Genomic DNA, 21,658 nt, shown 5'->3' with positions numbered 1-21,658 from the left:
TATAATTTTTCCTTATCCAATTGATTTTTTATTATTTAAAAAACCTATTATATATTATACTATATATATAATAAATAAATAAAATAAAATAATATATATTATATTATTTATATAAAAAATAAAATAAATAAAATAGTATATTATATATCATTTCAAATGGGATATTATCGGATTTGAAATGTTAATATCTGAATCCATATCTGATAAGGATTCGAATATATAAAATTATCCGAATTCAAATCCGATATCCAAAAATTTTGAATAATATCTGATTTTTTGAATTCGAATTTTCGACTTTCCATTAACACATCCCTACCTTACATGCAAAAAATTTAGAATGTTCCTTGAAAATGCCACGTGTAATCCAGTGAAGAGGTTTTTTCATATTTTAAAGTGGGCTGCCCGCTTCAAAGTTTTCTCCTAGAAACACATGGCGCACGCTGTTAAACATGGTTTTTAAACTTGGTATCGCGTCTCGTCTCGTTCAGCCCCGATACCGAATCGTCTCGGACGAGTTTTTGGATACGTTTGAGACATCTCGTGAGATAACTCAAAAAATATAACGTGAGACATAAAACTCGGTCAAAAAAATGACTTTGTGAGTTGGTCTCGTTCAGCGTTGATACCGAGTTAACTCGGGCGATACGTCTCGGTCTCGGACGAGTTTAAAAACCATGCAAGTGTTAAATCGTTTGTCACGTGGGAAGACAAACTTGTACGGACGAAAGGCGCACAGTGTGCCCAGATAACTTTATTAAAGTGCCTTACTGTGTCTGATACAACCGTTGAATCCAATGGCGAACACACTTACCCGCCAATAAACTCTACTTATAACAGCTGTATTCGATTTTCAAATATTTAAATATACCTGCAAAAGTCGTTGAAAATCATGGAATATTCTCTTTTCTTAACCCTCGTGATCATCGATTCTATTCTAAATAACAAACAACAAAATGGCGGAGATTTCAACCAAAATCGCGCCAAATCTTTCTATCTCAGCTTCTCTTCTACTCTTAATCAACCACCAAAACCAAATTTGATCATCTTTCCTTCAAAACCTCTATATCAGTTCAGATCAAAATCATACTCTAAGAATCCATGGCTGTCACCAGCGATTCGCTTTTCTTGTCTCGTCAGATCTTCGCGAAAAAACCAAACTTTCCATTAAAGAACCAGTTCTTTGGTGTTTCGATTTGTCTTCCCAAAATTTTCCCTTATCTTAGGTTATGTGCTGGTAGTACTAGAATCCGATCTTCGCTGCAGGTCAATTTGGGGGAAATTGAGGATTCTCGCTCTTCTCCATTATCCGAGGTGTCTTTGGGATTCGATGTTGTATCAGAGGGAGAATTGAAGGAAAAGGGGTTTCTGGGGATGAGAAAGACGAAACTTGTATGTACGATTGGTCCTTCTTGTAGTTCTTTGTATGAATTGGAAAGATTGGCTTTGGGAGGCATGAATATTGCGAGGCTTAACATGTGTCATAACACAAGGGAATGGCATCGAGATGTGATTAGGAACATTAAGAAGTTGAATGAAGAAAAGGGGTTTTGTATTTCTTTGATGATCGACACTGAAGGTAGTCAGATGCATATGGTTGATCATGGAAGTGGTTCCTCTGTCAAAGCCGAGGTAAGCTCTAGCAAACTATGAATAGGTCCAATTTTATAATCTGCAAATCTATAATTATGAGATATTTGAATGAAATTTGTCTGATTTGTCCTAAAAATTGCATTTTTTTATTGTGTTTACATTGGGATATTAATAATGTTTATACATTTGGGAAATAGGATGGGTCGATCTGGACGTTTACGACCCAAAAGTTTGAGGGTTTTCGTCCATTTACGGTACAAGCGAACTATGAAGGGTTTTCCGAAGGTATGCATACCAATGTAGGATGAGTTAAGGTTTCTCGCGGACAAGATGGAAAATATTACCCAATTACCATTACTTCCATTTTTTGAGTTTTTTTTTTTTCCGATGAATTTGTGGCAGGTATAACAGTGGGCGATGAACTCGTTATTGATGGTGGAATGACGAGCTTTGAAGTAATTGAAAAAGTTGGAAATGATTTGCGTTGCAAATGCATTGACCCTGGTCTGCTTCTACCTCGAGCCAAGTTGAGCTTTTGGAGAGATGGGAAACTTGTAGGAAAGAATTTTGGGCTACCTACTTTATCAACAAAGGTCAAATTTATATACCTGTGCTATTATATCTTGTTTCTTGTGATGCTATTTGGCTGAGAGCTTTTGCTTGCCTTTTGGTTTGGAAGACCATGATGAACCTAGCAAGTAGTAACATAATCCATTTCTCATTTCAAATGGTATGGGAATCCTTTGGTTCACAATCTCCTTGAATGTCATGGTAATTTCTTAATGTAGTCAACTATCAACATTATAGCATTGTTTTGTTTTAAGAACATTAGTTTTTAAAGACGTGTGTGGCATACGCCTTGAAGGTATAAGAAAAGAACATAAAAAACAGTTGAGGCATATGCCTTAGACCAAGAGGTGTCCAAAAGGCCTACACTTCAATATGAGAAGGCGTACTTCTTTTCATTGAGGTTTACACCTTGCATGTTAATTTTTCTATTTTTTTAGAACTTTATATTAATTATATTTTCTGTTTTCTTCCTCTCTGTTCATCTTTTCTTTTTCTTATTCTTCTCTCTCTCTCTCTCCCTCTCTCTATTTTTGTTGTCGTTGGCATGCATCATAATTGGAGTATTAATAAACACATTTGAATATAAAATAGTTGTCAACCTACACCAAGGACAAGATTCTGGATTTGCAGAACAAAAACAAAGAGTTTAAAGAAGACAAATTGAAGGGGAGAAGAATGTTCGATCCTTCCTCCAACCCTAATAGGATCAATTTATTTGTGTTACACGTATATTTACAATATCATCCATGATTCAATGATATTATACAACTAGATACACAATAATAATATGCATCACTATCTCTCATCATCTATTGTTTCACACTCCTCCTCAACTGATGTGGTGATAACATCAGTTTGTCAACTAGGGAATCATGGCGAGCATGAGTCATTGCTTTTGTAAAGATATCGGCAATTTGATATTGAGTAGCAATGTGAGGAAGTGATATGGTGCCTGCAAGAAATTGATCTCTAATAAAATGACAATCTGCCTTGATGTGTTTAGTTCGTTCATGGAATACAGGATTAGAAGCAATGCGAATAGCAATCATGCTGTCAGCATAGAGAGGTGTTGGGGTAGAAAAAGATATACCAAGGTCTTGAAAAAGACCACGCCACCATACAATTCCACTGCAAGCTGAGGACATAGCACGATATTCGGCCTTGGCAGATGATTTGGAAACAATCGCTTGTTTCTTGCCATGAGATGAGAGCATCACCAATAAAGACACACCAACCTGTGGTAGAACGGCGTGTGTCAGGACATCCAGCCCAATCTGCATCTGCATAAGCTCAAAGCTAGATAGAAGAAGTAGAGGAAAATAACAATCCTCTAGTGGTTGTTCCTTATAGATAATGAATGATACAATGGACAGCGGTAAGACGTACGTTTCGGGAGAGGAAACAAATTGACTCAAAACTTGGACAACCCAGGAAATATCAGGGTGCGTCATAGTCAAGTAAATGAGACTTCCCACTAACTGTCTATAGAGGGTAGCATCTGACATGAGCACTCCATCATCCTTAGAATATTTCACATTAAGCTCCATAGATGTGTCAACCTTCTTATCATCAGTTAGTTGTGCCAATTTGATTAGATACATGGTATATTTCCACTGATTCACCAAATATTCACGAGGTGAACGATGAACCTCCGACCCAAGAAAATAAGTCAATGGTCCAAGGTCTTTCATTTTGAAGGAATGATGCAAAGTATGCTTGAGGTGCTAGATACCCTCATCATCGCTTCTAGTAATAAGTATATCGTCAACATATAAAAGGAGAAGTGTCACACCTTGTGGCCGATGGTGAGTGAATAAAGATGATGTAGAAACTGATCTAAGGTTTTAGAGAAGATAGAGAGAAAGAGGAGAAGAAATTTTGGAAAAAATCAGATTGATTAGTTCTCCTTGTGGATTTGCAGAACAAGATTCTGGATTTGTATATCAAAAACAAAGAGTTTAAAGAAGACAAATTGGAGGGGAGAAGAATCTTTGATCCTTCCTCCAACCCTAATAGGATCAATTTATATTATTTGTGTTACATGTATATTTACAATATTACCCATGATAAATGATATTATACAATTAGATACACAATAATAATATGCATCACTATCTTTCATCATCTATTGTTTCACAATAGTAATATATGCTAAGAACATTTTTGAGATGATTTGATTCTTAATAAAGATTTAGTATTATGCAGAGAATATTATTTATAAACATTGTTCAGTAATATTTTTGCAATAAACATAAAATTGTTATTTACTATCAAGTGCATTGCCTCACACCTCAGCATCTGAAATCATTGGTTTTATCCACCTAACGGAACAGAGTAATTTATATATTTTCTTTTCAGTTGTACACACAAACTGATTTTATACACATCTTTTCTATCCAACGTTCTGGTTCATTGTCTTTGTCAAAACAAATTGTTGCTATATATTAGTTGAATTTGAACAAACATAAACCTTAACCTAAGCTAGTGTGCTCAATAGTTAGAAATCGTTTTCTTTGGAAAAAAAAAATTGTTGCAATAAAAGAGATTCACTAGAATTTTGTTCTCTTGGGTTTTATTTAATAATCTAGATTATCAAAGTTTTATATATTAGTCAAAAACTTATTCATTCATTATCAAATTACAAGATTAAAACTAAATCTGGGATAGTGCTTGTGGCAAAGGTGCTGAATAGGTAGTGGTCCCTTCTAAGGAAAGGAGTGGAATCTTGCTAGTGCATCGATTTTGGAAGACTTTTGCTAGTTTCTAATCACTTTACCAGTTTTTAAGATTCCCCTTGTCCATTGTTAATAATGATGAAATTGTCATCTTAGAATTTTGTTTAAAACCATCAGCATATTGAATTCTGGGCTGGTTGATGCTTTAAACTGCTAGTTCTTGAGCTATAAGAGGAAATCAATGCTGCACTCAGGATGTTGTAATCTATTTTTGTGCTAATCTTTGACTGGTGCATCCTTTTTCTATTTATATTGCCTGCAGTCTGTTAAGGCTCATAATTGAACTTAACTTGTATGATTTATAGGACTGGGATGATATCGACTTTGGGATTTCTGAAGGAGTTGATTTTATTGCTCTATCATTTGTAAAGGATGCCAATGACATCAAACTTCTAAAGAACTACCTCTCCACAAAATTATCAGAGTAAGAAGAAAAAAACACATTCCTCAAAAGTGAAAGCTTTATAATTTATTTCACTTAATAGTTTTCTTTTGGCCTTAATCAATATGGCATAATCTTATTCATTCCATCAATCAATATGGCATACACTCAAGGTTTAAAATCTCGTATTGAGGCAATGTTCCTATCAGGATAAAAACCAAGATGATCCAAAACATTATGAGAAATCCTGAAATACTATGAGACAATCCAAAGCATTCTACTTTCAGGGTCAATGTTTCGTTCTGGTCTCCGGCTTTTGGTCGAAACTGAAATGTTCCAATAAAACATTTTAAAATGGAATGAAAGTTTGAACCATGCATAAACTCATTCATATCAGTTTTTTTATCTGATGAATCATTTTATTTCCTAGTTCTTCATCTAAGTGTTTTATTTTAGACGCATGTTTACACATTTTATTTAATATATTGGTTTCCTTTTCTTTTTGTGTTCTCTTAAATTGTTCCATACTGTTGATTTCACTTTGGATGATATTTTCCATGCCCAATTTTCAGTCATCATCTAGGTTCTGCGAGAAACCATTCGCTTTCTGTTAACTGAGTACTGTAATATAATTACAGCAAAGAAAAGATGGGAGAAGGCTGTCTTCTTTCTTAGCTGTTCATTTCCCTTTAAATTTATAGAGGTTTTTGCAGTTACAAGAGGTTACGTAAGTTACAAAACCTTCCCATTATCCATGGCAGTTACAAGACATTACAACAATCAGTTAATATAAATGTCATATCCACACCACATCGGTCTTGATCCTTATCATATATTGGTATCCTGGCTCATTTAATTAGGGTTGGATTCTTTAACGCTAGATGGTAACTGTCGAGTGAAACACATTTCGTTTGGATTCTCAAGATATACAATCATTGTGGTCATTATATGTCAAGACTCTCTTTGCTATGGATCCTTGTCTAGTTTATTTCTCCTTGCATATCATTTCTTGCCTCAATGCACATGACCATACAATTTCTGTATTTGTGGGATTGTTGAATATTCTAGAAAAAATTTGTCTTGCTTATGCTATTTTATTTTCGTCTATTGTGAATGAAGACCTTCAATCTGAAAAAGTACATTTTCTATAATGGAGTAACATACAAGGCATTCCTAAAATATTTAAGTTATTGTGTGATCTTATTGATTTCTCTCGACATTGGCTGTGGTTCACCTTGTGCCACCTTTAGATATTAGAAAGGATATTTTTTTTGGATTTTGATTGCCTTATTTAAAGAATGCAGCTAAGATTAATCCTTGGTACCTCTCTCTCTCTCTCTCTCACACACACACACACACATTAACCCTTTAAACAAATCATTTAATTTTGCTTCTGCTCAACTTTCCAGAATTCAGCCTTGATCACGGTCCTGTAGTAATATTTAAGGTATATAGTTTAGTCTCTTTTTTCACTAAAAGCGCTGTGATGGTCTTTAAAATATCAATGCCTTATTTCATTTGTGTATATTCCTAGAAAATCAGATTGAACTGCAATTCCCTTTATTAGGTGGATTTCTACTGCTACTCATCAACTGATCTTTGGTTTATTAAAAACAGAAAGTTTATTATTTTACAGCTTCATAAGAGTTTTGGCAAAGGTCGAGAGCTTGGAATCTCTTCAGAATTTGGAAGATATTGTAGTGGCTTCTGATGGAATCATGGTGGCTCGTGGTGATCTTGGCGTAGAAATTCCACTTGAACAGATTCCGGCAGTCCAAGAGGAAATAACTCGTTTTTGCAGGCAATTAAACAAGCCAGTGATTGTAGCTTCTCAACTTCTTGAGTCAATGGTTGAATATCCGACTCCAACACGTGCCGAGGTTTAAAGCTTTTGGTTTGGGGAAAAATGCAAACTTATCTTTTCTATAGTGCAAATATAATTGTTTGGAAAAGGAGAGTAAAAATCTGTCAGACCTACAAAAAGTTTTTAAAAGAAAAAGAAAAAAGAATCAGTGAATCCTTACCTTTAAGGGCAACTATATACCTATATATTTTTCACTTTGTTAGATTATCTAAGTTATTGTGGCTGGATAATATGCTAAACCTGGAGTTAACATCATCTTGCTTTTGTTGTAATAATAAAGGTGGCAGATGTTTCTGAGGTAGTTCGGCAGTATGCCGATGCTTTGATGTTATCTGGTGAGTCAGCGATTGGATCATATGGAGACAAGGCTCTTTCTGTCCTGCGAATGGCTAGTGAGCGTATGGAGCTATGGACCCGTGAGGAAAACCGGCAAAGTCTTCTCTCCCAGCGTCAACTTGGAGTATCGTTGCCTGACCGGATTGCTGAGCAGATTTGTAATTGTTCTGTGGAAATGGGTACGTCCTTATTCTTGTTTTCTTTGATATATTGATGCTTTTGGCTGTGAAATTCAGCTTTCATGAAACAAACAACAAATGGTGGTGTAACCATTTTTCAGTAATTATTGTATTAGACTACCCTCCGGAAATATGCTTTTATCTTATTTTATTTTTCCAGATGATAAGGTTGTCACTTGAAAGCTATACTAATCATAGAACACGAATAGATTACAAATCGGTTGATGTAACAAATTTTTTAGGAGTAGATTGGGTCAGATGGGTGAGATGTATGTTTGTTAGGGTGTTATCAACAGTGGTTTTTGGGTGGAGCTAAAATAAAGGTGGCTAGTGGTGGTATAAACTGTGGGTCCGTGAGGAAAATTGTCAAAGTATTCTCTCCCAGTATCAACTTGGAAAGTCTTTGCCTGACTGGATTGCTAAAAGTATATTTGCAATTGTTCTTGGAAATGAGTTTGTCGATTCTCCTAGTTCTTCTTCATTATATTGGTGTTTTTGGCTGTGAAATTCAGCTTTCATGATGAAACAAACAACTCATAAAGGTGTTAACCAATTTTTGAAAATAAATATTTATTATATTGAATTACTGTCCAGAATTTTTATTTATTTATTTATTGTTTGGGGGGGGGGGGGGAAGGGGGATCTCCAACCTACAGTCCTAGGATATGAAATTATTTTAATAGGACGAACAACATATCAATAACCACACAACACAAGAATTTGTGTGGAAAACCTTAAATAAGGGAAGGACCACACAGCCACACCAATGTCACTATGCTCAAAAGGCCAATTACTCTTAACTAATTAGGGTTAACAACCTACCAATTCAAAGTACAGTTTTCCCTTCGGCCAAAATCTTTGAAAAGGATGAACAAGAAATCAGTAACCACACAATAGGGATTTACGTAAAAAATACAAATCAGGGAAAAAATGAAGCCACACCAATTTGGCCAAAATAAAATTACAATGGTTCTCCCGCAAAACTACTATATATATCCGAAGCCCTCTTTGGCAGAGGGTATTAGTAGATTGGGAGCTGAGTTCTGTGTTGGTGGGCATTGTGGTGTCAAAGCAAATGAGACTACATTTTTGTAGTCTGATTGGGCGACGAGTCTAGTATGTCGCTGAAGTATAAATTATCCTCCAATTTGTTTGGGCCTCTTATCTTGGGTGCAAGAGAACCCCTAACAAATTAGGGCAGTAAGCTACCCCAATACAAACCCTCGGGCAAAATTGTTAAGGAGGACAAAAAATAAATTAATAACCACACAACGCATGAATATACGTAGAAAACCTTAATTCAGGGAAAAATCACAAAGCCATGTTCAAAAGGGCAAAATAGTAACTCTTAGATCAATGCCATCAAACCATACCAGCTTTATACTGTACCGTCTGATTAACTTGTCGCTTGAAAGCTATAGTAATTGTAACCTCTCATAGATCAAAGTGATGTACAAGGTGTTGAGCACACATGGTTCTGTGTGACAGAGAGAGAGATGCCTTTGTCATGGGTCAAAGTGACTTGTAGATGGAATGGATAAGGTCTTGAGCACATATGGTGTTGGGTTAGCATAGGGTAGCTTAGATTTCCGCCTAAACCATGAAAATGGTCGTTTCTGAGGCAATTTCAAACTTAGCAATCAATATTTGACATGCTTTTTCTCAGGCAAGCAATTTGAGTTTTAAACAAAAATGAGAATATGCAAGTAAAAAATAGAAAAACTCCACTCTGTTTAAGTTCTAATTTATGAATACTCTACTTGCAGCTAACAACCTTGGTGTGGACGCTATCTTTGTATACACAAGGCACGGATTTATGGCATCACTTCTATCCCGCAACCGTCCTAACCCTCCCATATTTGCATTCACTGACCAAAGCAGCACTAGGAGGGCTCTGAATTTGCAGTGGGGGGTGATCCCTCTCCAAGTTGAATTATCAGATGACATGGAAGATAACATTCGGAAAACACTTGACCTTATAAAGACAAAGGGGATGGTAAAAGAGGGAGATGTGGTCTTGGTGGTCTCAGATGTCAACCCATACTGTGCGACACCTTCTGTATTTCAATCGATTAAGGTGAAGACCATAGTTTAGTATGTCAATGTATTCCATTTCTATGTTCTTCATGAAATTCTATATCATTAGTGTAATCTTTACAGCCTTAGTATTCGAAGTTTCAATTTAGCTCTCTCTCATGCTGTAAAAGAATGAATATGCCCTGCATTATAACCATGTTAAGACACAATATGGAGTTGAAATGCATAGAACTAGTTTTTCTTTCAAAGGAGCTCGGATTTGATAGCTATATATCTTGAAGCTTTTGCATTTCTTCTTGAGTAAGTTGGGGATAATCTCCCCTATTCTCTCGTAATATTTTCTTATTCTCAAACATATGTAAAAAAATGGAATTCCAGATGGACAAGTAATACTGAGTAATTCTTTGTCTAATTAGATCGTTGGCATTTGTAAAGATGTGGTAGTTTGGCCAATAAGTGTGGACTTCTGCTATCGACTGCCAAAAATTCCGACATGCATCGTAGACTGGTTCAATGTGACCATGTAGTCTAATTTACGTGCATATGGGCCACATTCACAATTGCACGGGTACATGAATTCCATATTCATCCACTTAACTTTTTCTAAACATTCATCTTCCATTAGCTGCCTCATATTTGCTGGCTTCCATGACCTAGCTCTACATTAGATGATTGGACAGATTCAAATTTTATTGTTGGATGTCATGCTTACATTGTCAGATCAAATCTATATGAAACAAGATTTGAATTTTTAGTTTCTTTTTAGATAGATTGATGAATGAAGAGATTCAATTTAAACTAATGGGAGAATTGGGTTTGGGCTTTGGTTGATATGGACCTTCCTAAAGCTGCAAAAATTTCAAGGTCTAGCTCAATGAGTGGGTGGGCCACATGTGTCTGGCTCAATGTGTAGGTGGACCATGCACATGGTACACATGACGGAAGATTGAATTTCAGTTGCTCAAGTGGGCATGGTTGTGTCATGAACTTGAACTCAAAGAGGTGTTAGGCATGGCTCTTAGGTGATTGCTGAAGAAGTGGACAAATTTTGTTGGTGTTGGCGTATCTGTGTTAGTAATGGCTTTTAATTAAAGTGCTTGCTTTATATACAGAATCTGAGAGTACATGGTGAGACATTTTTTGGAATGCTAAATGGAACTAGGAGGCTTGAAGCAGGAATAACTATATTGTTGTTGTGAAATTACGAGAGTCTGATGTTTGGTTTCTATATTGTTGTGTCTGTTCAATAATAGGGGTGCAACTTGGTCCGGTTCAAACCGAGAACCGAACCAAACCGATAGATTTGGGGTGGTTTGGAATAAGTTGCGGTTCGGTTCCGGGTTACGAAAATGGAGAATCAATCAATTTGGTTCAGTTCTTAGATCATGCTTGTATAGAATCGAACCCCTATGCAATAAATATATATATACAACGTGTTTTGTCTTATGTGAGCTAAAAGTTTCAGATTGCACTGATTTTTGGTGAGGATGACCTCTATGGTGAGGAGATCATCCTTACCAAAAATCAGCTTAATCCAAAACTTTTAGCTCACATAGGACAAAATACATTGTAGATATATGTGTACAAGGATCCTGATCCTATATATATATATATATATATGAATTATTTTAGGAGTTAAGACATATATTATTGATTTTTATGGATAAACTAATGAGTTTTTATGGATAGATTAGTGATTATTGTATGAAATTTTATATTTATTATATGTTTGTTTTTTCATTAAAAAATATTACTTACAATTTTTAGAATATTAGAAATGTGTAGAACCGAATTGACTTTAGTTCGGTTTGGGTCCATTGGAATTTGGTTTGATTCTGATTCTTATTTAGTGGAATTGACCTATGTCGGTTCGATTCCAATTTGACCTCAAACCAAACGAAGTTGCACCCTATTCAATAACACAGGCTGCTCAAATTTCTGTGTTAAGCTGATGACCCCATGGTATGATGCCATGTGTATTGCAAAAGCAAGTGGGATTGGTTGGTGGAGAGAAAATTTCTTTAGGGTTAAGAGTTTCCATTTTAGGTAGTTTTCAATACACGTGACATCCTGGCATTGGTTCATCAGCTTAGTGCAGAAATTTGTTAACAGCAAATGTGTACTTGTTTCAATCCTCCACCCCGGGTGCATAGGATCTGGGCTCTAAAAGTAAATACATAATCTATTTGGCGTGTATATTAAGGGTCTGATATGTTCCAGATTTTGTATTTGGTTGCGTTCTTAGCATTGCTTTTTTTTTTTTTCATGTACTTGACGGGCCGCACACACCATCTCACCCTTTCATGTGACAGCCGGTAAGTAACCACTTTATGTGAAGGGGCATGTAGAAATTCAAAGGTATGACCTAGAGAGCAAACCTAGACGCTCTTGCAGAAGTTTTATTTCCTTCAGAATGAGCATGCCATCGTCATACACTATCTCTGTAATGGGCAACAAGTTGGATTATCACTGCCCATGAAAGGTTAAAATCATTTAATCAAATATAATATTAAATTTGGCGTGTCAAAAAGTGGTGATGTGGTGTGCTCATTGTTCCACGACCTTCAAATATTTAACAACTCCTTCGACTGACTATAGTATAAAATTCACACCATTTTGGACAATCGTATAAGCATCCCATATATGTTCATGTATGATGATGATGATTGCCAACCATGTGAGGTCAACACCTTGACCTACACAATAAGACATTTGTCATCCCAACCTGTATATGAAGGGGACCGGACCACCCACACAACATCCCACAACATCCCATACATATTCATGTATGACGATGATGACTATTACATATGACAGTATCCCTTCAGTTTTATTATTTTTTTTCTTCTACCTCTTTAACCCTTTTGATGTATATTTATAATATAATTATGTGGTAATATGATTGTCCAATTTATGTTTGGATAAACATAATTTTTCTTGGATAAACAAAACGCCCAAGTCTCAACATAATAGAGCATTCAGAGCTAGTAGGAATTGGTATTTACTCCCACATATTGGCCTTTGAAGCCAAAAGGGAATCCATGTTGGTACATGGTAGCAAATTTCTGGGGTGCGAATAGACACCTTCCCTCTCTCTCTCTCTCTCTCTCTCTCTCTCTCTCTTAGATTTTGGATTTTATATGGGTCAATCCTAATTGTAAACAATTGCTGAAATTGTTTGAACGTGTATATAATGCTTTGTAATGTTTGAGTAATAACTTTAATCAAACTTTTGTAATGTTTGATTGTGTGTTTTGATCTTTAAGTGCAGTGTGATAAATAATTTAAGAAATTGGGATGTAATAAGTTAAATTTGTGGTGTCAATAGCAGTTCTCTTCAGAAATTGGTGTGATAATAAAAAACACACAGCAATATTAAAACAAGGACTCTCTTAAAGAGGTATGTTTGTAGTACACCTCCAAGTTTACCCTCAAACACAAGTATTATGGTGTTTTATAATGTTGAGATTATAATTTGAGCCAAGCCTTTATAATGTTTGAACGTGAGCTTTAATCTTGGGAAAATTTAAAAAAAAATATCTAAATTAAATATTATTTTTAATAAAAATTATGATTTTTTCAAAATTACAAAAAACAAACCTAAAGGATCATTGAAGAGCCATTTTTGAAAACAGGCCACTTCAATAGCCATTTTTCTCTCCTCTAATTGGATGTTTTATCTAAATGCCCTTGTCCACCATTAAAACACATCAGTTATACAATTCATCATTTCTTTTTCCTCTCTCCTCCCACTAAGTCTTTTTTCGATTAGTTGTTGAATATTTTTCTTATCGATTGTTTAGGATTTCAGATCTATTGTTGTCTACCATTATCTTCATGAGTTTGAGTGTCCTTACGAGGTTAGTAAGGATTTCACTTTTAGTAAGGGTCTTTGGTACCACTTTGGGGCATCCAAAAACAAAACATGATCCGATGCTTTAGGGTTGTAGAGAATAAAATTTCACTAGATATACGTTACTTTGTTGTTTTGAGGTGCAAATTTGTTGTTAGGAAATTATTGTGCTAAGCTATGAACCAATGGTAGGTTGCCATGTGTATTGAAGAAACAAGTCTGATTGGTTGGTGGAGAGAAAATTTCTTAACAGTTAAGGAGGTCGGATTTTTAGTAATTTTTCATTGCACATGGCAACCTTCCATTGGTTCATCAGCTTAATAAAGAAATTTCTTAACAGCACACATTGCCACTCCACCGTTGAAGTTTTTCATGTAAACTTTGAAAAACCTACACTTAAATGATAGATTTTTCATATTAACTTGAATAACAACACATGTACTGTCATTTTTCATTGGGGGTTTTAGTAATTTATCAAAAATGACTCGTGAAATATAGGTTTTCATGTTAATTTCAATAACGACACTTGTACTAGTGTTTTTCATGAGATTTTTTAGTAATTTGTCAAAAACAGCTCTTCAATGGCTGCTTCAAGTTTATTTTTTTAATTTTGAAAAAATTATAACTTTTATTAAAATTAATATTTAATTTAAGTTTTTTTCAAAAAACATTTCCCCATTAATCTTTGTTTATAGAGGGATTTGCACCCCCACAACCTAGCACAGGTGGGACAGCTTAAGGGTGAAAAAGGCCATGCGGCAACATAAGATTGGAAGGCATTGTCAACATGGAGAACAAATAGCACGAACCTTCTCCAAGCGGAAGAAGGGAAACGGTAAAAAAAAACATCATCATGTGACGAGTCACATGGGGAATATGTCAGTCAGATGACGTATTATCATTGGGCGTCAAGTGAGGTCAGAAGAATGTTCTTACACACGGAATCAAAGGACGCTTGGCGTGGAAAACTCTAACCCTAGCATTATATAAGGAAAAGTGTAATTTCATCTTGTTCACCTTATCCACTATTATTATTTTTAATCGTCAAAAGATAAGAAATGATGAGATTTTAATTGCCAGGAGCACAAGTGTTACAATATTTTGAAATGTAGAGATTATAATTATAGTCAGACTTTTGTAATGTTTGAAGAGTGTGTTTTAATCTTTAGCTGCCGGATGATTGGATTTTGAAAAATTAAAGATTCCTAATGAAAGAGAGTTGCTAGTGGCACCCAACTTTTACTTATTAAATTTTAATTAAAAATAAAGAAAATATGTGAATGGTTGGCATAAGTAAAAGTTGGGGTGAAGTTATCCTTTTTTTTTTTAGTTACTAGGTTTCTATTTTTTTGTTATTGTGGATTTAGGATTTTATATGAGTTTAATCGTAATTGTAACCAACTATTGAAATTGTTTGTTCAAGTATTATAGTGTTTTGTGATATTGAGATTATAATTTGAGTCAAATCTTTAATCTTTAATTGGGATGTGATAAATAATTTAAAAAATTAAAAATTAAAGAACATTAAAAGTTGGGGTGCCAATAGCACCTCTCTAAATAAATTAAAATTCCTACTTTAAAGAGTGCATATTGAAGTAAGGCGGTTAATTTCATTGTTGGCCCACTATATAGGCCGGCCCAGTAAAATAAAAAAGGTTTGGGATTTTATTTAGTTATTTGTAATTTTAGTTTTGTGGTCATTTATTTTTTACAACTGGTTTTTTTTTTTTTTTTTTTTTTTGAGATTGTTTGAAATTATTGAAGCCATAAACTTTGTTTAGTACGGGATTCTACTGGCTTATGTGAAATTGTGGATGCCTTCTAGCCACCAAAAAATGATCGAATTATGAGTTTTGGAGTGTATGGTCTTAACAATTGGGTTTCAATTGAAGTCGTATTCTATGATAAATTGACATAATTCCTTGATTCAATTTGTTGCTCGAGAAAAAACACACATACACACATATGTATCTACCTATTATCCATTGTTTATTACCCAATGTGATTTCTTTTAGTAGTTATGTAAATGATATATGTATTATGGGAACAGATCAAGGGATGTATGAAAAAACATATGTAAAAACAATGTAACATTAATAAAATTTCAAAATATGAGTTAGAAGTTTGGGATTGAGTTGATTTTTTGTGAGGATGATTTCTATGATTGGAAGATTATCCGAAAACAAAAATCAGCCCAATCTGAAACATCTAACCCCATTAAAAGTGATTTAGAATGTGAATTGTTGATTTTTTGTCAATTTTTACAAATAATTTGTAAATCACTTTTGATTAATTTAGAAGTTTCAAATTGAGCTGATTTTTTGTGAGGATGATCTTCTCATCATAGTGACCATCATCACAAAAAATCAGCTCAATCTAAAATCTGTAACCCATATTTTGAAAAATCATTATTTTTACATATGGCCCATGAACCGCCCCATGTATTATATATAATACAAAGTGTCAGATTTTGAAGCAACAAATACCCCTGTTTCATGATAAAGTTCAGATTTTGAAGCAACAAATACCCCACTGTACATGGATCAGCATCTCCATCCACACGCGCGCGCACACACACACACCAAAAAAAAAAAAAAATAATAATAATAATAAAATAAAAAATTCTCTGAAAATGCAATAAATCATGTGTGAACCCATTTTCTCGCCCAATCTCGAAATCATTTCCATTTTGATTTGAGCCCGGGACCAGCCAAATTGAAGATCTTGATGAGACGGACATCATGGCTGGATATGATCTTCTCTTGGATCTCTCGTATTTCTGTATGAAAGTACCCTTTTGAAAAGATAAATCGTACTTGAGATTCTCGAAGTGTGGCAAATTGTCTTGAGACACTTGGCTCAAATAATTTGGAGAACTAAAAATATTCAAAATTTCAAGTAGATCTCTTAAGAATTTTAAAATTCCATCAAACCCCCCAATTTTTAAAAATTACAAATGAACAATTTCATTGAGCTTTTGAAATCATCGTAGATATACATTCCATCAAGTCATGACTCAATGGGACAATAATTTTAAACTTACCAATCATCCAAGTGATAGAAAGTAGTATTGGTGCATACGTGAGCAAACACATCAAGGGGCTCATGGGCGTGCGTCAAAAAGGACATTATACTATCGTCACTGTAAGCAAAAAAAAAAAAATTTGCTAAATACAAATCATGCTGAGTTAGCATGTGACAATTTCTTAGACATTCTATTTGAAATATTTCAGTGTCACACCAACTTTTATTAGGAGAGCTCCACATCTTGTGTTATCATGGAAGCATTAACACATCTCTAATTACTCTTAATAAAAAATGGTGTGACAATAGAAACTCTATTCTCATAAACAACGAATCCTTAAGAAACCTATACTAATATCAATGGACCGTAGATTAGCACAATGTGGGACAAAAGCTTTGGGGCAGTTAGCCCACTTCAAAATTTTGAAGGAGCCCTCTCCGTTGGATTACATGGGGCATTAAAATGAGATCTTTAAATTTTGTGGGAAATGTAGGGGTTCTGAAATAAATTCAAACGCCACGTGTATTATAACGAGGAGGGTTCCTTGGACTCCTCAATGAGGTTAGAAACACAGAATCCGACGTTGAACAGGGCAGGTCGCTTCAAAATTTTGAAGAAACCTTCATCGTTACGAGACATGTGGCGTTTTGAATTTATTTCACATTCCTGCGTGAAATTTTTTTTTGGAATACCTCTTAAAATTCCATGTGTGGCATTTGGAATACCGCTTCAAAATTTTGAAGCGGCCTGTCCGCTTAAAAGTTTTGTCTAAGAAACACATGTCCCACGCTGTTACATCGTTTGTCACTTACGAAGACAAACTCATACGGAAAAAAGTACATAGTGTACCAGATTAAGTTTATTAAAGTGCCTTGCAGTGTCGGATTCAACTGTTGACTCCAACGTCAAATAACACTAATTCGGCAATAAACGTGACTTACAGCTGTATTCCATTTTCAAATATTTAAATGAGTCGGTGCTGGAGTAACATCATGACATCATGAGGAGCATTTCTGACGTGGAAATGCCCCCTCCACAATGGTAATTCAACATTATCCTATTTAAATATACCTGCAAAAGTCGTTGAAAATCTTGGACTATTCATTCTTCAATGGAAAATGTTGGAATGACACATGGTAGTTATTGTGATTCTCATAAGTTTGATGTGGGATGTGAACATAACCAAAGATATATTTTCTTGTGAAACGAATAAGAATCATCTACGGTTATGTATGTATTTCCATGTTAAAATTGTGAGAATCACAATAAATCTTAGGAGTGCAACTTAATTCGGTTCAAATCAAGAATCGAATCAATTTGTGAATTTTGGATTGGGTTGGTTCGATTTTAACTAAGTAATGGTTTGATTTCGAATTAAAAAAAATAAGAATTGATGGGTTCGGTTCGATTTTTAATTCAGGATTTGTAAATAATCGAACCAAACCGAAAACCGAACCAATATACTATTTTAAAATAAAATGCAAAACCTTAACCCTCTTCTACTCTCTCTCTCTCGTCTCTCATTTCTCGTCTTTGTAGCTGTGACTTGCAGCGTGCGGCTGCTTTCGGTTCATATCTCTCTCTCGTCTCTACCATTGCGACCTATGGTTGTGATCAGCGACTACGACCTGCGACTTGCGACCTGTGACTTGCAATTAGTTCATCTCCCTCTTTCGTTTCTTGTAGTTGAGGTGCGGCTGCGACTTGCGAGTTGCCTCTTAATTTCGATAGTCGACGGTTCATTTTTCTCTCTCTCTCTCTCTCTCTCTCTCTCTCTCTCTCTCTTTTAAGCTGCAAAACAAACTAACGATGGGAAAGATAGAGAATTTTTACTCTTCAATAAAAAATGAGGGAATCTCTTGACAACCCATGGAACCGAACAGAACCGAACCAAAATCGAATTAATGTCAATTTGGATTGGTTCGATTCTAGATCAATTCGGCTTGGTTCTAGTTCTCATATAATGGAACCTATTTTTGTCGGTTTGGTTCTAATTTTGCTCTAAACCGAATCAACCCGAATCAAGTTGCAACCTTAGTAAATCCTGTGTCATCCTAGCACGACTCTTCTTCCATTTAGCCTTTTTTTGTTTTTTTTTTTTTTTCATGTAACCACTTTTGTCTCTTACAAGTTTTTAATTCTTTTTATTTAATATTTTAAAAATTAAATCACATCAATTAATCAATCAAACTTAATGGAAATTTGTTACAATGTTTTGTAATGTTGAGATTATAATTTGAGAAAAACTTTTGTAATGGTAGTAGAGTGTGTTAATTTTTAATTTGGGATGTGATAAACAGTTTAAGAAATTGGTGTGCAATATGTTAAAATTGGGGTGATAATAGTAATTCTCTTATTTTTTTTTCCTCTTAACTTAAAATATAATGAGTAAACATTGGAGTGTCAATAATAATACTCTTTTTATTATATATATTTAATTTTTTAATGTGTTTTAAAGTAAAGAATAGTGATTTGAAGGTACATCCCTTTGGAGTAGATAAGTGGCTTGAACTTTATCATGAAAAATATGTGAGCTTGAAGGCAATATTTTAAAGCTCTCGATTGGAGTTCTGGAAGAGAGATTCTTTTCGCACGCCAACTTATCTTCAAGGCAATTTTTAAAATGCTAGCTTGGAACTTTTATATGAGAGATTCTATTGTCACACCAACTTTTATTAAGAGAACCCCAATTCTTTTGATATTGTGGAAGCATTAGCACATCTTGAAATGCTCTTAGTAAAAATTGGTGTGACAATAGAAACTATTTTCCCATTTGAACCGTACGGTGGATGCTATGCTCAAGGAGGCTAGAAACACAGAGTCCAACTTTGAAGCGGGCAAACTACTCCAAAATTTTAAAGGAACCTTCCTCATTACAAAACATGCGGCGTTTTGAATTTATTTCTTGCCCCCTACACTTTTGCAAAAATTTGGAATACGTTCTTGGAAATGCCACACGTAATCCAATGGAGATGTTTCTCCAAAAATTTTAAGCAATCTTCCCACTTCAAAGTTTTCTCCTAGAAACACATGTTCTATGCTGTTAAATGGTTTGTCACTTACGACGACAAACTCGTATGGACGAAAGATGCACCATGTACCTGATTAACTTAATAAAGTGCCTAACCGTCTCTGATGCAACCGATGAATCCAACGGCAGACAACACTTACCCGCCAATAATTGTGATTTATACAATTGTATTTGATTTTCAAATATCTAAAGCATCTTGTTAAGGACATTTTTGGTATAATATCCAATTTTCAAAATGCATTTATTGCACTTTAACATGTGCAAATTCCATATTTAAATATAGAGAGATTTATCGGGCATACCTATTTGTTGCAATTTTGTTACAAAAACTCCCTTAGTATATCAAGTTTGTTACATGAACAAACCTTACTACTTTATGAATCAGACTAGCATGATTGACGTATTCAAATTTAAAATCTTACTAAGGGTTAGGGCATACATAGATTGTCAAATTGGCAATCCAACACTAGAGTCTTCTAGATTTCATGAAGAAACTCAAATCTAAAAGAAAAATATTTAAAAAAAAATCATTAATAAGCTTGATCAAATGTGTTGAAAATGGATGATCACTGAACTCTCAACTTTAAAATTAAAATTCAATGATAAAAATAAATTTTTTTTTTCAGAGTTCTTAGAATTTTTCCTTTATAACCATATGGCATCAGATCATATTTTTCAATGTCAAAATTGATGTGGTTAGGATCCACTCCAACGTGTGCTAAGTAACAAATTAACCCTATCCATTTGAAGTTGATGATGTGGATCTCTGTTACAAGGTTTGCTGGGTAACATACTTGATAAATTAAGGTTTGGTGGATAACATACATGATAAAGTACGGTTCCCTTGGAGTTGTCAGAATTCCACATGAGTTTTTTTAAAATAAAAATGCAACAATTGGGTCTACTTGATAAATCTCTCTTAAATATACTTGCAAACATTTTTTTCTTCTTCTATAAACACATGTCCCATGCTTTTAAATCGTTTGCCACTTGTGAAGACAAATGCAGTGTGCCCGATTAAATTTAGAAAAGTGTTTACCCTACAGTCTCTGATACAACGGTTGAATCCAATGGAGGAGCAACACTTACTTGCCAATAATTGCGACTTCTAAATTTGCATTTGATTTTCAAATATTTAAATATACCTAAAAAAGTAATTGAAAATCATAGGATATTCCTTTTTCAATTTTAATCCTTTTGTTTTTTTTTCTTGTAACATGATTTAAAAGCCACTTTTGTCCCTTATAAAATCTTTTCATTTATTATTTTAAAAATCAAATCAAAGCAATTAATCTATCAAGTTCGATGAAATTTTTCATAATGTTTTGTATTGTTGAGATTAGAATTTGAGACAAATAATTTAATTAGGGTGTGATAAATAATTTAAGAAATTGGGGTGTAATAAGTTAAAGTTGGGGTGCCAATAATAATAATAATAATAATTCTCTTAATTGAAGTATAATAAGTAAAAATTGGAGTGCCAATAACAACTCTCTTTTTATTTTATATATATATATATATATTTTTTAATATGTTTTGAATAGTAATTTATAGGTGGATACCGTTGGAGTAGAAAAGTGGATGGGAGCCTTTATTTTGAAGAAGACACTTGAAGGCAATTTTTAAAACTCTCGGTTGGAGTTCTATAAGAGAGATTCTACTATCATACCAATTTTTATTAAGAGCACTCCAATTCTTGTGATATCGTGGAAGCATTAGCACATCTTGAAATGCTCTAGTAAAAATTGGTGCTTCAATAGAAATTGTAGTGTGTTTCCCATTTGGACCGTACTATGGATGCTATGCTCAATGAGTCTAGAAACACAGAGTTCGACTTTGAAGCAAGCAGGTCGATTCAAAATTTTGAAGAAACCTTCCTCGTTATAAGACACGTGTCTTGGAAATGCCACGTGTAATCTGATGGTCCTGTTTTATGGTTATATATATATGCACCACCACTTCAGAATTAGTGCCATTATTAATTTATTAAAGTGCCCTACGATGATATGACCGTTGAATCCAATATCGAACAACACTTACCCGCCAATAATTACGA

At 34.4% G+C, this 21,658-nt stretch overlaps 1 protein-coding gene across 1 annotated transcript; it reads left to right on the top strand.

The window, feature by feature from the left end:
- The first annotated feature begins 897 nt into the window (after positions 1–897).
- LOC147406926 (pyruvate kinase isozyme A, chloroplastic-like) lies at positions 898–9,941 on the top strand. Its single transcript, XM_086435287.1, has 7 exons — positions 898–1,629; positions 1,788–1,875; positions 1,993–2,183; positions 5,201–5,319; positions 6,914–7,157; positions 7,422–7,656; positions 9,423–9,941. The coding sequence occupies exons 1-7, from the start codon at positions 1,099–1,101 to the stop codon at positions 9,749–9,751; spliced, it is 1,737 nt and encodes a 578-aa protein (XP_086291413.1). The 5' UTR covers positions 898–1,098; the 3' UTR covers positions 9,752–9,941.
- The last annotated feature ends 11,717 nt before the right edge of the window (positions 9,942–21,658 follow it).

Source organism: Akebia trifoliata, chromosome 3, assembly GCF_017979445.1.
Source record: "Akebia trifoliata isolate Shusen 1 chromosome 3, ASM1797944v1, whole genome shotgun sequence".
In the NCBI taxonomy this organism is placed as follows: Eukaryota; Viridiplantae; Streptophyta; class Magnoliopsida; order Ranunculales; family Lardizabalaceae; genus Akebia; species Akebia trifoliata.
This window is presented reverse-complemented; position numbering and strand designations above follow the sequence as displayed.

Coding starts and splice junctions, on each gene's coding strand:
- LOC147406926 (XM_086435287.1), top strand. CDS start 1,099: ATGGCTGTCACCAGCGATTCGCTTTTCTTGTCTCGTCAGATCTTCGCG. Junction 1,876..1,992: donor CTATGAAGGGTTTTCCGAAG/GTATGCATACCA, acceptor AATTTGTGGCAG/GTATAACAGTGGGCGATGAA. Junction 7,657..9,422: donor TAATTGTTCTGTGGAAATGG/GTACGTCCTTAT, acceptor CTCTACTTGCAG/CTAACAACCTTGGTGTGGAC.